The sequence below is a fragment of the Syngnathoides biaculeatus genome, chromosome 12, assembly GCF_019802595.1.
Source record: "Syngnathoides biaculeatus isolate LvHL_M chromosome 12, ASM1980259v1, whole genome shotgun sequence".
Classification (NCBI taxonomy): domain Eukaryota; kingdom Metazoa; phylum Chordata; class Actinopteri; order Syngnathiformes; family Syngnathidae; genus Syngnathoides; species Syngnathoides biaculeatus.
In genome coordinates, this window is record NC_084651.1 from 9,534,243 (window position 1) to 9,550,038 (window position 15,796).

At 40.9% G+C, this 15,796-nt stretch overlaps 1 protein-coding gene across 4 annotated transcripts in view; it reads right to left on the reverse strand.

Moving 5' to 3' along the window:
* Positions 1–15,310, reverse strand: part of sdccag8 (SHH signaling and ciliogenesis regulator sdccag8) — a 55,480-nt gene extending 40,170 nt beyond the window's left edge. For 2 of the 4 annotated variants that reach the window (XM_061836514.1, XM_061836515.1), the window contains exons 1-13: positions 15,117–15,309; positions 14,081–14,248; positions 13,499–13,566; positions 11,394–11,465; positions 11,192–11,320; positions 10,388–10,459; positions 9,747–9,811; positions 9,466–9,666; positions 8,495–8,633; positions 7,038–7,190; positions 6,156–6,290; positions 5,739–5,855; positions 4,185–4,327 (exon numbers count right to left, since the gene is read on the reverse strand). In XM_061836514.1, coding sequence (XP_061692498.1) covers positions 4,185–4,327; positions 5,739–5,855; positions 6,156–6,290; positions 7,038–7,190; positions 8,495–8,633; positions 9,466–9,666; positions 9,747–9,811; positions 10,388–10,459; positions 11,192–11,320; positions 11,394–11,465; positions 13,499–13,566; positions 14,081–14,248; positions 15,117–15,183 — 1,529 coding nt within the window. In that variant the 5' untranslated portion in view covers positions 15,184–15,309. Of the gene's footprint in view, positions 1–4,184; positions 4,328–5,738; positions 5,856–6,155; positions 6,291–7,037; positions 7,191–8,494; positions 8,634–9,465; positions 9,667–9,746; positions 9,812–10,387; positions 10,460–11,191; positions 11,321–11,393; positions 11,466–13,498; positions 13,567–14,080; positions 14,249–14,863; positions 15,015–15,116 lie in introns of those variants that run through there. The other 2 variants (XM_061836513.1, XM_061836516.1) reach the window with 2 other exon arrangements.
* Between the last annotated feature and the right edge of the window lie 486 nt (positions 15,311–15,796).

The following is a 15,796-nucleotide window of genomic DNA, read 5'->3' on the forward strand; positions in this document are numbered from 1 at the left end:
AAAAAAAAGTGTACCACCACAGTGGCTGAGTGCACCTCACACAGCTCCGCATCGCCCCCGAAGGCCTAAAGATAGAGACACCAAGATGGAACAGCAGGGCTGAAGCGACTGAGATTGTTTAGTTTTGAACGGCATGAACGAGATGAGAAAGAAAGCATCTTTGCTCAACCTGATGAGCTCCAACACAAAAACTGCCCATTTAAATGTGCTTTGACTTCCAAGATTAATTTGCATTCAAATGATAATGGTCTCAATATCGGTAGATCGCGAGAGGCTTTTTGCTTGAAAAGTAGATCTTGGGGCAAAAAAGTGTCAGCACCCCTGTTGTAGCAAATATCAGAAGTTAACAGTCCTAAGCATGGCTAGGATCTGCATTCATGAAAATTGGAAGCACCTAATTATATCGTTGAAACTCAACCTACATTCACTGTGAAATATTTCAGGCCTGTATCTTTTTTAGAACATTGATAACTACAATGCCCAGCTCACAAAAGTGTAATATTTTACTACATCCATCCATCCATTTTCTTTGCTGCTTATCCTCACGAGGGTCGCGGAGAGTGCTGCAGCCTATCCCAGCTGTCAACGTTTAGGAGGCGGGGTACACCCTGAACTGGTTGCCAGCCAATCACAGGGCACATCGAGACAAAGAGCTGCACTCACAATCACACCTACGGGCAATTTAGAGTGTACAATTAACGTTGCACGTTTTTGAGATCTGGGAGGAAACCGGAGTGCCCAAAGGAAACCTATGCAGGCACGAGGAGAACATGCAAACTCCACACAGACAGGTCCGGGATTGAACACAGGACCTCAGAACTGTGAGGCCAACGCTTTACCAGCTGATCCACTGTGCCGCCTATTTTATTACATTAAACAATCTCTTTTTTTTTTTTTTTTTCAACAGAAATGAAGAATTTCCCTTCTGAAAAGTATTTAAATAAACACCATTCGGGTTTGTTTTTTTTCCCCCAGAGACCTACTACTGAAAAATATACCATATAATTAAAACCCACCTATATGTTACAGGTTAAATGTTTCTGATAGACCAAACAGTAAAAAGATAACCTCCTTGTCTAGGGCAATAAATCACAAGTGGCTTTTAATGCTAATGAGCAAAACTGAATTAGAATGGCCGCCTCCTTGGCCAAGTCAGCAGCTGTCCAACATCACTGCGTTGCCATGAAACTAAATAAACGCGCGCACACACACACACACACGCATAGACACCAACACACCATGATACGTGCTAATGGTTACTCTGGTCCAGCTCAATGTCTGTTTTATTCACCACAACTGCTTACAAAACACACACACACACACAAATACACACACACACACACACACACACACACACACACACACACACACACAGAGAGGCTGAAACACATGACAGCTCGCCATGCAGCCAGTGTGAGTGTTAACACTGGCCAGCTGACAGACAAACACACTGATCAGAGTGAAGACGCTCACACACACCCGCACACAGCACCGCGGGGCAGCGCGGTCACACCTGTCCCTATCTCAAACATTTCGACTACAGGGTGGCGGGGGTAACGGCACACTCCAGGCGGCTGGCAAGCACTGGAGTGGACGTCGGCGGAGGCGGCGGGTCGTTGGGCAGCAGATGACAGGAGAGGGACAAGATGGACGAAACGGAAATACAGTACAGGGTTTTTCTCTATGCGTAATTTGCGGCCGCCTCCGCCTCTAAAAACCTCTCATGTTATGAAAACTGGTATTAAGTGACTCAAAAAAAGTTTTGGCCTTTCAGGTGAAATTTTAAAATGAACCTAAAATGCACTGCAACCTTACAGCTCTGTTCTCTGACAAGAAGTTGAATAGCAAATTTTAAAGCAAAGCAAAGGTGTTGTGATACGTGACTTAACAGATTAAGTAAGTTATAATTCACAAATAGAATTTCTATTTAGGCAGTCCTAAAGAAGAAGTCCTGTTCATCATGCTGTTCACATTTGTCACATCATGTAACCAGAGGAGGAGGTCCAGACTTGGCCAGACACCAGTCCCTAAAAGGGTCACAAGATGACTGTCATCCGTAATATGAAAGTAACTAGCGTACTTTCCTCACTATAAAGCGCACCGCATTATAAGGCGCACAGAATAATCGCTACAGTAGAGGCTAGGGTTATGTTATGCATCCATTAGATGGAGCTGCACTAAAGGCTTAATATTGATCCATATGTAAGGTGCACCGGATTATAAGGCACACCGTCGGCTTTTGAGAAAATTAAAGGGTTTTAGGTGCACCTTATAGTGCGGAAAATACGGTAACTACATTTCTTTCGGCTTGTCCCGTTAGGGGTCGCCACAGCGTAACATCGCAGATGAACATTCATGTTTGTTTGGCGCAGTTTTGACGCAAGATGCCCTTCCTGACGCAACCCCTCTTGGGGAGTAGAGGCCCCAGTGAGATACGAACTCACGACCACTGGTTTACCAAACCGGTGCTCTAACTACTGAGGTATGGGGGCCTCTATGTGAGCAAATAGCAAAAGAAAAACAAAAAGCATAAAACAGGTGGTACACACACAAAAAAAATCTCATGTGAAACCTACAGAAGAACCTATTTTAAGAAAAAAAAATGTTTTATTGTCATATTTTTACGTTTTCGGTAGGAAAACACAGTGGAGTGCATGAGGACATTGTACCAACTGTTCCTACCTCTGACAGTGAAATGTATCAACGAAATAGCTCAAGCAAATATTCTATGGAAGTAAATATGTGCCACCGGGATTTGAATTTGAAATGCCACAGAAAACAGGATTTGAATTTGAAAATTTGAAATTTGTAAAGTGATCACATTTCAATAGTTGCACTTCAGTGTAAATTTTCAATATTAACAATTCAACGGTCTGAAATCCGCTGTCTGTGCCACCAGGCAGGATAACCGAACAGTCAGCCAATCCACTTACGCTTTTTTAGTATTTGACGTCAAGTGACTAAGAAAGCGTAACTGCGATTGGCTGGGTGTTCGGTTCTGACCCGAAGTAACCCTGCCTGGTGGCACAGACAGCGGATTTCAGACCGTTGAATTGTTAGCATTGAAAAGTTACACTGAAATATGCAACTACTGAAAATGTGATCACTTTACATTTCAAATTCAAATCCTGTTTTCTGTGGCATTTCAAATTCAAATCCTGGTGGCACATATTTACTTCCATAATATTCAAGTTCCATTTAAAAACACTGTAAAGTGAATGAGGAGATTTGTGCCTTAATACATCATACACGCTTGATGGGAATTGGTGAAAATGTACAGACTTCTTGAGAACTGTGCACTACTGAACTGTGGAGGTAATAGGTTAAACTGGGGTAGTGGTACAAAGGGGTGTAGGCCGTGTACGCCGTTTCATATTCCCGCCTGAGCGCATGTCATCGTCGTGTCCCTGGTCAGGACACTTAACCCAACTTTACTTTTGAACAACTGTGCTTCTATGATTGGTGGTGGTCAGAGAGGTTAGGTTCACATTTAGCCAATTTCAATTTTATTAACTTAAGTGTTTAAAGTGACACGTATGGTTATACGTGGTGTAATTTACCATCAGAGTGGGGTCTTGTATTTATATTTTGTGTTCAATTTAAGAAAAACAAAAGCAGGTTAATACTTCACATCTGTTTGAGCCAATGGGGCTCAGAACGGTACCACGGCTGCCTCAAATTCAACCAGGAAAAACCCTGGAATGAAATGAGACAGGAAAGGTGGAAAACGGAGGTAGAGGAGGAAGGATGGGAGCCGGTAGCGCCTGTTGAGAAAGACGCTCGTGCGAGGGCACTAAGGCCACGCCATCGCGTGTGTGCGTGTGTGCATGTATGCGCGGGTACGCCAGGGAGCGGAGGAAAGGCTCAACTAGCAGTTTGGCACTGCTGGCGCTGGCTGGGCATGGGCCTGGTGGCACAGAGCGAGCTGGCCAGTGTATGCGTGTGCGCGCATTATGTTGTGGCATGCCTAACGGGATTAGAGGTGGCCTGGTGGGGTCCAGTTGGTCCCGAGACCACAGCGCAGCGGTTGCCCACGCGTGTTCATGTGTGCGGGGTTTTGTTTAATAGGATTAGCCGCTACCTGGTGCGGTACAGTTGGTATGCAGAGTCCGCTCCGGATCGAGGCCGAGGCAGAGGGCGGCACCGCGAGCGCGTTGGCACGCGTGACAGGATTAGGCGCTAACCTGGTGAGGTGCAGTTGGCGCTGGGCATTCGCCAGCTGTTCGGCCAGGCTCAGGGCTTCGGCTTGCCATTGGCCGCCGTCCCTCTGGACCGCCTCCAGACGCTGCCGGCAACCAACCAGCTCTGAGCTCAGCTTTTCCACTTCCTGTCCCGCGGAGAGAGACATGTTGAAAACAAGCGCTCTCACATGGTTAGCACATTAAAATACCTCTCGTGTGACCTCATGTAAATGGTGCTAGTGTTTATTCTTCTTTATGTGCAACTCTATTAATAAAATATAATACAAAGACTTAATTTCAGTTGTTACTTGTGTGGATTTCTCCAGCTGCCTGGCAGCCTTTCCCGTGATAATGATAATACATGTTTGTTTGGCAAAGAGCATTTAGGCCTAAAATGAGAGCTAAATAATGTGCAATTTTTTCCCAAAATATTGTCAAAAAGTTAATAAAGCGCATTATATTTAGGTATGGATGAAAAATAAAAAATACAATCACATTGTATAGTCGCATACAGGTACATAGAGTGGTAAAAAAAAAAAAAGGTATACATATGATATTCGATGTCTTATGTTACACGTTTATACATATTACGGTAATGTGGGCCACCAACCTGAACTCTGACCTCGGTGGGGTGGGGTGTGGGGGGGCTTTGCATTTTACGATCGTTAACGTAGCATATTTGTTGCTATTGCACCAAACATCAGAAACGACTCCAACGGTCAAGCTATGTATGCATGTATGTATTTATGTATGCATGTAACTATGTACAACTATGAATAAAATGAATACGTGCATCTCAAACCAGAATATGGAAGATATCAGTCGTACGATTTAAAAAGGTGAAAATCGTAAATTATATGGATTGATTAAAAAAAAGTGTGAGTAAGCAAATTCCTACTTAATGTCTGTTAAAGATATGACTAAAAATCAAATTTCTTCAGATGATGAATTGTACCACTCGTGTTCCTCAATTCTGAAATATTTCAATCTGTGGGACATGAGTCGATATAATACACCACATTCCAAAAAACACTATGCAATATTTTATTGGCCTTTACGCATATATCTTATTTTTATTGAGGTGTTTATTGACACAGATAAAAGTTGCGAGAGTAAACTAATATAAAACTTTGGAAAGGTTTAATAGCACATTAGTTATCTGCCTAAATATAAAATATGAGTACTGAGTGTGAATGGATTTTTGGGGACTTCACTTTTTTAATTGAACTACAGTACACCCCCCCCCCCAACTACAATGCAGAGGTTAGATCGGGTTATTTTATAACATTTACAGTATTATAGAAAGATTAATAGAAAGATTAAATGAAGAAAATTTAGCGAGAGCAACAGCAATGGAAATGATTATACAAACCGTATGAAAAATAGAGTAATAACTATAAAAACAAAACAAGTTGAGCTAAAGCAGGACAGGAAAGCATGAATGGTGATAGAGCAACGATCACTGTACTGAAATCAATTATGTTTTCCAGGTTACTGTAATTTCTTGTGAAGTACTGTCATGTGAAATTCTAAAAAAAATTATTTTTGTGGGTTTACCTGTGTCGATTTCTCCAGCTGCCTGCTGGACTTGGACTTGAGGTCTTGCAGTTCCCGCTCAGCATCTTCTTTCTTGAGTCGGGCATGGTTGACCTGATACTGGAGCTCTGCGCGGACCTGGAGAAGACACAAATGTCCACGGTATGCGTATATATGCGTGCATTTTAATCAATTTTTGCAAAATCTAAAATCACTTAATTCATTTTATTGTCATGAATGACCCATTTATAAATTGAATGTATGTAAAGTGTAATTTAAAAACTGAGGCAGAATACAGAGGTGATAGGTGTAGTTTTGCTGCCATCCAGTGGAATTAATAAGGATTAGAAATTTTGTCAAATTTGTGGTTGTCATGAATCAAAAAACAATTCTCAAGAGGACATTTGCTTATTATACATTATAAATAAACATGACTACTTTGCTGTTGTCTTGTTCCGCACTGGCGAGTTGTTGCAGCGCGCCTTCAAGCTGATTGGTCAGTGAGCTCTTGTCTGTGTGGAGTCTGTCAAGTTGGCCTTCCAGCTCGCTGGTACGTTGGGAGAGCCAGGCCACCTAATGCACACAAAGTTGGACATGGAAACACTTTATTATGGAACATAAGTAGTGAATAATTTAAATTACAACGATCTATCATAAGCCTAAGAACAAACAGAACTATCAATATCCCCCAATTTTCCAGGGGAAAAAAAAGTTAAAACCTTACAATTACTTTTTTTTTTTAAGACGTTACAAGACAGCAGCACTGGTTAGAGCGTTGGCCTCACAATCCTGAGGACCAGGGTTCAAATCCCGGCCCCGCCTGTATGGCGTTTGCATGATCTCCCCATCCCTGCATGGGTTTTCTCCGGGCACTCCAGTTTCCTCCCATATACCCAAAAACATGCATTCAATGGAGACTCTGAATTGACCCAGTTGTGGTTGTGAGTGCAACTGTTGTCTGTCAACATGTGCCCTGCGATTGCCTGGCAAGCAGTTCTGGGTGTACTCTGCTTCCTGCCCAATGGCAGCTGCGATAGGCTCCAGCATCCCCCCCGACCCTCGTGAGGATAAGCAGCTTGGAAAATGGATGGATGGATATTACAAGAACAAAGGCGGATTTGTTTTCAAGCAAAAAAAAATGCAATCCTTACAAAAACAAAGGACAATATCAGAATGAATGACAAATTCTAGAAAATGTCCAAAGGATGCGGAGCAGCATTAAAATCTTAATATATATTCTTTGTCTTATCATATTTTCTCGTGTATGCTCTCGTTTGATTGTACAAATGCTGTAACAAACTGTACATACGTGGCACTTACAGTATTTGCGAGCTCCTCCTCCTGTCTGCGACCCTCGCTGCGTCCTTCCTCTCTGGCCTTGACTATTCTGTCCTTCAGGGCCTGCGCGTCACGTTCTCGCTGCGCCGTCTGCCGGGCGAGCTCCCTGGACAGCTGCTGGCACTGCACCTCTACCTGCACGGGGACGGCAATGTGTGTCACATTGTTGGTTGAATTGGGGGGTTGTTGTAAAGGGAACATTGTTTCACCAATTAAGTCGACTAAAGAGGTAAAATATTTGGGGAATTTGAATTTCACAGATCACTATTCATAAACTCACTTATTTGTGCTTTATAAAATCTCGAAATGAACTCAGTGATTCACCGAAAAATTTGTTTTTCCTCCACTTTCTATAGCACCCTAACATTCCACAAGATGGCGCCAAAGCCTTGAGTAATACCAAAGTAGCACATGGGGAGTGACGTTTTTTGTATGTCAGGGAAGAGGGAAGATTAGCCTCGGTTGTTAGTATAAGTTAAGTCTTCGCCACGTGCATTTTTTCTGAGGCAAACCATCTCTAAGTCATTCATTTTCAAGGGTCAGGTATACGATGAATTTTAAATTATATCTAAATGTTTCGGGATCGGCGGCACAGTGGAGCTACTGGTAAAGCGATGGCCTCACAGTTCTGAGGACCCGGGTTCCATCCCGGCCTCGCCTATGTGGGGTTTGCATGTTCTCCCCGTGCCTGCGCGGGTTTCCTCCGGGCACTCTGGTTTCCTCCCACATTCCAAAAACATGCAACATTGATTGGACACTCTAAATTGCCCCAAGGTGTGATTGTGATTGTGGCTGTTTGTCTCAATGTGCCCTGTGATTGGCTGGCAACCCCGCCTCCTGCCCCTTGACAGCTCGTGAGGATATGCGGGCAAAGAAAATGGATGGATGGACGTTTCGGAATCGGCAGCATGGTGGGCAGAGTGGGTTCAATCCCAGAGCCGCCTGTGTGGAGTTTGCATGTTCTCCCCGTGCCTGCATGGGTTTTCTCCGGGCATTCCGGTTTCCTCCCACATCCCAAAAACAGGCAACATTAATTGGATACTCTAAATTGCCCCTAGGTGTGATTGTGAGTACGGCTGTTTGTTTCTATGTGCCCTGCGATTGGCTGGCAACCACTTCAGGGTGTACCCTGCCTCCTGCCCATTGACAGCTGGGATAGGCTCCAGCACTCCCATGACTCTCGTGAGGATATGCGGCTAAGAAAATGGATGGATGTTTTGGGATCGTAGTCTCTGGTAAATTTACGTGTGAAACTATTAATAGACAACATTTTTAGGGGATGTCAATAATAATAAAAGCAAAATATTTTGAATAACTCCATTGTGGTTAGCATTTTTATATAAGAGAATAGTAGGCAGATTTTGGTGACAAACAGTCCGAGGTTTTATTTTTAACTAAAGCCATTTCACCCTGCCCTCTATCCATGTACATAATCCTACCTCAGCTTTGTGCAGGTGGGCCTCCTCGGCCATCTCCACTGCACCTTTGACTTGCAGACAAGCAGTCCACTCCCGCTGCTGAAACTCCTGGCGAGCTGACCGTGCTGCACTCAGAGCCGCCAGCAGCTCGTCACGCTCCCTGCAATTCGGCCCAAAATTACGTAGTTACGCAGATATGTTATATCAACACATGGTGAACCCCAGTTTATCGGGGAGGATATATTCCTGAGACACATCTTGTGTAATACAATTTTACCCTTGCCCCGTTTAAAGACATTCAAACTTATTAAAACACACTTTTCAAAGTATTCCTTAGCACGTCTTCTCACACTCACTTGCACAGTTCACCAAATTACTGACTTCAGCGTGCACTCACAGTACATTAGAAGCTTGACATAAAACTGATATATAAAACAAAAGAGATTTCAATATATTGTGTGTGTGTACATATATAATATATAAAATGTAAATTAAATAAATAACTAAATATAAATTCTGCTTGCTAAATGCTAACATATAAATAAAAAAAGACAGATGGGTTGACAGAAATTTGAATAAATGATGGGAACTATTGTGATGTTCCAAGAGCACAAATGAATTCATTTCAGACCGTTTCTTGTGGCTGAATCAATTTCAAAATTTCTTTAAATTCATAAAGATTTAATTTCATTTTTTGTTGAAGTGTTATTGAAGTTAGCTTATAATTGTTTTGTTTGTCTAAAAAAAAAAAAAAAAAAAAAAAAAAATCATTCAGAAGTTACTCACCAGTTAGTCTGAACTTTTTTTTTCCACTGAGTACTACTCATACTCAAGTAACTATTTGGAGGACTATTTTTTTTACTTTTGTCATATTATTCTATTTAAAGTAAAAGGACCCTCCACAGTTTTTTTGCAACTCTATCCGACTCTACTTAACCAAAGACAAAGCACGATAAAGCAGGGTAATACTCCACTGTAATGTCTCAACTGACTTGGTGAGTCGGTCCAGAGCCTGGACGTGTGCGTTGGCAGGAGCCCCGGCCAAGAGCGCCTCCTGCTGCGCGCACTTCAGACATAACCCGGACACACGCGGGACGCAATCGACTCGCACCGACGATGGGGCCTCTTTTTCAGCGTTTCTCATACAGGCTGTCAGCTCCTCGCAGTCTTTCTGACTGAGAGAGAGATCCCTCCTGTGTAGTCAAAGAGTGAGAAGATGATCAAGGGAAAGCAGGAAAGTTACTTAAGAAGCAATAAAAAGTGAGCGGACAACCTCAGGGAGATGACCTGAGCCTCCAGCGTTTCAATCTGGGCCTGATGCACCACCTTCAATTGTTCCTGATACACACACACACAAACAACGGATTAAATATTGTTTGTGTGAGGATAAGCACACATGCATCCATGTAAGAAAAAGGTATTTTGTGTTTATTGACTCAACTGTGGAGAACACCGCTCTCAAGTGTTAAACTCTAAGTTTGTAGGGATTCATTTTTAATTGCAATATGACATCAATTATTATAATTTTTAAAAAAATTAAAAAAAAAACTTTACAAATGTGCTTCATTAAAACTGCACACGTTAAAGAACAAACTGTTAAGAACTAAAATGTTTTTACAACTGTATAGACAGATTTATCATTATTATTAAACTACAATAAAGACTAATAAAATGCAAAGTATAATACTTATATTATTATTACAACAGTATAATGTGATTTTTTGATTAAGAGAATTAAGGTATTGAGAATTGTATATTGTATATAAGTATATGTATAATGTGTGATTTTAGAAAATTCAGAGAACTAAAAAAAAAAATAAATAAATACTTGATTACTTGATAGTGAACATTAATTAAGACAAACATCAAAATGGTGGATATAACCTATTATATGTGGGGGGCGGGAGAACAAACCAGCTCATGTTTCCGTGCTGTGTGGTCCCCTCTCTTGGCCATATGACTGTCGCCTGACACATTTTCATTCACCTAAAAATACGAGACAGCACACTAAGTTGTGAGAGAATGTCCACATGCTTTTGCAAATATTTTTAATTCAAGACAAAAAAAAGCAGGGAACAGCAACCTTTAAACGTGCATTATTTAATGGGACCGTTAGGTGGCAACCTTACCATCAGTGTTGACAGTGCCTCGTATAAACAGAACATATATGTAACTTTTAATAACTCGTACACACACAGTTGGTCTCTGGAATGGCTGCCCACGCATCAAGTGTGAGATTAAACGAGAAAATGTTTTGCTGTATTCCCATTTCTGAAAATGTGTTTTGTATTTTTTTTTAATTATTGTTTTATTTATTTTGCGTGGGGTAAACTTTTCCTACTCTGGAAGGAGTATCCAAAAACACCACAAAAAGTCACTAAACCTCTTAATAGCCATATTATTAAAAATCAGTCACTAGTGGGGTTGAAAAAATTACTAAAAATAGCGGCAGAATTGCTCAGTAAGTTGAGCAGCCACTTGCTTTGTCCCAACACCCAAGCTCCACCCCTGATTGTGTGACAAGTGGATGTTTAGTGTATTATAACTCTTTATCCTTTTTAATATATTGCCGGAAGAATGTAAAACTGAGACCTTTAATTAAGGTACCTGGTTCAGTTGGGAAATGATTAACCTTTTAGAGGACAAAAATGAAAATGAATTACATGTATCATTTGCGTTTTGACAGGAACATACAATTTATAAAAATGTACATTTTACCGTGCGGTTTGGAAATGTTTGGTGGTCCTTCAGAGACATGTCCGCATGTTTGGCCTGGAGCTCCGTGCGTAGTTTCTCGTTCTCCACCACGACGACTCGGATGCGCTGTTTAAGGCCTTGCTGCTCTTCCTGTCACACAGCCGCACACACACAAAGGTAAAATTGAACCAGCTGCCGACAAAACACAATTTTCAAAACAAACCTTGCAGAATCTGACTTCAGCCTCCAGGTGTTGAATGTAGTCTGGGGGGTTGTGAGTCACTGGGACCAAGTCCTGACAAGGAGACGTGGTCATAAATAAATACATAAACACACACGCACGTGCACACGCTCTTGAAGACATGCACTTATAATTACAAATGTTACAGTACTTACGCAGCCCATTAATGTGTTTTATTATAATAGCGTCCACCACCACTGCTTTCGTTAGCAACACAGTCTGGGCAACGTAGAGCAAAGACAAGCTAGACATGCTGCCTATGTTTACTTACGATATTAATGGAGGAAGTTAAAGAAGAAATGCTGTTGTTTTAAGATGCAATGAGTGTCGGAGTATGTGAATAATCGAAGAAAAAGTGGTTAAACTGGACGAGATTTTCTCTTTTCCGAGTGGGAAAACTCTGGTCTGAAGCCAAAGTATAAAATGCAGGATGAGATGGTGTGTCATTTTAAAAGTCCACCTTGGCACAGCCTGATCCAGGATGAAAGCACAGACAGTATAGTGCACAAAAAGCTAATTCTGTATTTTAAATACAGAAGGCAACACAAGATTAACCTTAAAACAGTTTGGGAGCATCATCATCATCATCATCATCATCATCATCTCCCGACCCCAGTAGCTTGCGAGAGGCTGGCTCCTCTAAAAGTACATCTTGGGGTAAAAAAGTCTGGGCACGCCTGTACTAAAAGGGCACAACTACAGGGTCACTGCTTGGTATTTAAAATAAGAATAGTGTATAGTCTTAGAAAGAAATACAGGAAGAGGGAATGATTTTCAACAATATACTGTAGCAAATCAACAGTTGTGTTATGTGGATTGTTGTAAAGTTTTATAATCTCCCACTGTTGTTGAGACTCTAAAGGGCTCCAAGCACGCAATCCTATGCTGCTCCTCTATTTCTCCTTTCACTGGCAGTATTAGAGTGCTCCACTAAGCATTTTTTTGGGGTGGTTTAAAATAAATAGAGGTTTCTGACCAGCTATGGCTTGTCTCGTTCTCATTGTGTATACAGAAGCTGCACGTGCTAAATATTCTTTTTACAGGAACGGGATGGCATTTGGTGAATTTACTGTTGCCTGTTGGGTTCTCGTCATCTGGCATTAAGCTTTTCAGATGGCCGTTTGAAGCACCCGTGAAGTTATTTTTGAGGATAGAGCTCCATATTTTACAATTGACCGTGGCACAAGTCTCATTTTTAGTCAAATTCTCCCACATGCTTAAGGAAAGGCCATATTTTGGTGCTGATACTAACCACCTGTTGATTTCAGTGAGGCCTTGTGCCCAAAACACAAATGGCGATTCGACAACCTCAAGCTAACGGGTGTCAAAGTCAGCTCGTATGTACAACATTATGTACAGGGAGATTCGTTCCTAGAGTAGCGACTTAACTCGAATTTCGACTTAAGTTGGATTCCACCATTAAAGTCAGAATTTACATCAAAATACTTTGTATAAAAAAAACAAATAAAAAACATGATGTACTTAGCATTACTGCTGAGAGGTGGATGGAGGAGAAGGGGATGCTGTGCTTAGCTATTGAAAAGGAACCTGGTCCTCAATTCTGTCCATCTCGACAAGTATCAAAGAACCTTGTTTTGTGATCATAGTGTCCGACATAGGAACGGAACCCTTCACATTTGCTAAAATACGGGCTTTGTCTTGAATAATTGTCATCAAGGTCGACTGACTGAAGCTTTGGTGGTGTTGGTGTCTCTCCTTTCTCCAATCTTTTTATGATCTTAAGCTTCATTACCATGGTAATGGATTTTCTTTTGGCCGCAGAAGCATTGCTAAAAGACACAGCTTTCTTCTTTGGGGCCATAATGTCTAAAAAGGAGGGCAAAAAAAATGCAAATATACTCCTGGCGCACAAACACGGACAAGCATTAGCCAGACAAAATGGCGGACAGGGACAGGCACTGTTAAGTCGAAACGTCTAAGGTCAAGACCATCTTAACCCGAGGACTCCCTGTATGCATGTATATGTAAATATATGTCAAATATAACCACATATATAAAGCTCCAGTACGTATTAATATATAGAGGTAAATACCTATATACAAAAGGCTATGAGATGTTTACTGTACCTTGGAAGGAGACAGAGGAGCAGGCATCTCCTTGCCCTGCTTCAACAGGAGGCTCTTCAGTTGGTTGACTGGACGACAGCAGACACACACACGTACAAAAAGTCATTACGAAGTTTCAGTTTTCCACATTTAAAAGTCACATTAACCCGTTCCTGAAATTACTAAATTTCTTGGTTACTAAAAGGCTCAGGTTATTCACAGCTTCCTGGACCACCCAACGAGGAGGCTCCTCTTTTGGCCTCGAGTATTTTTAATAGTCCTTGCAGTCAAAATAGCCACAACCATTCCGGTGCATTCAGGGTGGTTTTACAACGCAGGAACTTCCAAACACAAAGCAGCATTTGGCACAATTATTTTTCTTGATTACAATGTTTTTATGAGCATGAAAAACAAAATAGACACATCGTGAGTTTCAATTGATACACACTATGAGGAACTATACAGAAGTGACGGGATATTCACATTGTCGGATCATATCGTATAAAAAAAGGGCTTTATCACGGTTTTACTGCATCTATAGGTTATTATTTTCGTCCCTATCACTGTCATTGTAATAATACGAATAAGAGAGGGGTGCATCACCCGCTTCACTCTGCTTCTTTTGGCTCCATAATGGCTGGTTATTCTCCGTCGTGGAGGTCCAGGGCCCTCCGCTATCGCCATATCTGACTGCCTCTTGTTTCTCTTCATCATCGTGGTGGAGCTGCTCCAGAACGCCGCTGAGCTGCTGCAAGCTTTGGTTGGCCCGTTCTGAAACACACAAGTAGATGTTTATCCTCCATCAAGCAATCTCCTAGAGAGCTTATCCTCATTAAGATCACCGGGTAGCTGAAGCCTATCCCAGCAGATTTTGGGCGACAGAACCAAAAAAAAAACAACAAAAAAACAACACCATCCGTGCCACCGTAAAACAAACATTTATTATTAATAAATATTTATATATATATATATATATATATATATATATATATAGTACAGTTTAATTATCACAATTGATCATATGTTTTATTATTATAATAATTAACATTTTCTGTTGAGAGGCTGCAATTACAAGGTTTCGGACAATTCTGAGTTGAGCAATGCTTTTTTTTTTAATACTATATTTTTCTTCTCGCTTGAGAAACACATAAACACACACAGAGGACTTTTAAAGTACTTTACAATTTCGACCTGAATAGCATGCAAACTCCACATAGGAAAGCAGATTCAAACCACGAACCTCAAAAACTGTGAGGCAGACGTGAAAACCACAAGTACTGTGCCACCTACCCCTAATGCAAACTACAACATTTTACACAATCAAAAGGAATTATTTGTACTGCATGCCATTTAAAAAGCAACAAAGATGTACTTGACGTTGTTTACTTGTAGATCCAAGTAGGGGTCCCAAAAGGCAACAGGTGGCATTAACTTCTAACTGGGGCAAAATATGTCGTTTAAATGATTAGAAGATGAATCAATATTGAAACACGCGCAGGTGTTAAAGAAAAAAAAACACATCTTACAATACTAAGTATGTGCTGACTGTCTTCAAAGCGTTGCGGATGCGAATGATAACTACGACTAGCCACGTTAGCAAATACGCACGCAGTCACACTTAAAAACAGCGTCCCCTCACCCCTTAGTTGTTTCTGATAAAGTCCTAGTTGGTCCTCTTGCTCCTCGTCCGACTCAAACGCTTTCATTTAAAGTACTTTAATGTCGCTCAGGGAGTAAATGAAGTGATTAAACGTGTTAAATGAGCTACAAGTCGCGCAACTGCTACGTATTGTTTGTTTTATTTGTCGTGTCCTGAGGAGGCGGTATTACCTACAGTTGTAGTCACCGCCCGGGCTTAGATATCGAAAAACGCTTGACATATGCTTACAAAACAAGGCAACCCCTTAAACTGAATGGTGTGAAAGGAATGCTGGGAGTTGTAGTCAATAAATTCAAATAAATTTTGCTACACACCAGTATGCATACATATAGTATATATATAATAAATATTACCTTCTATTAACTTAGCAAAAATGTAAATAAATTAAATTACATTGTTATATTTATTCCAATTAAATTTAGCTTAATTAAAAAAAGAGAATGTTGATCACATTACATATTAATGTAGTACGAGTTATCATTTAATTATTATTTTCTATTTGAAAAATAAAATAAAGCAGGATGTAAAATGTTGATGATGTGTCAATATAGTTTTATTTCAATTTTGGGGGGGACGAAATTAAATAATATACAAATGGGAAGTAGAATGTTGACCATACCAGTTTTATTTAATTCAATTAAATGTGTTTATGTCATGTG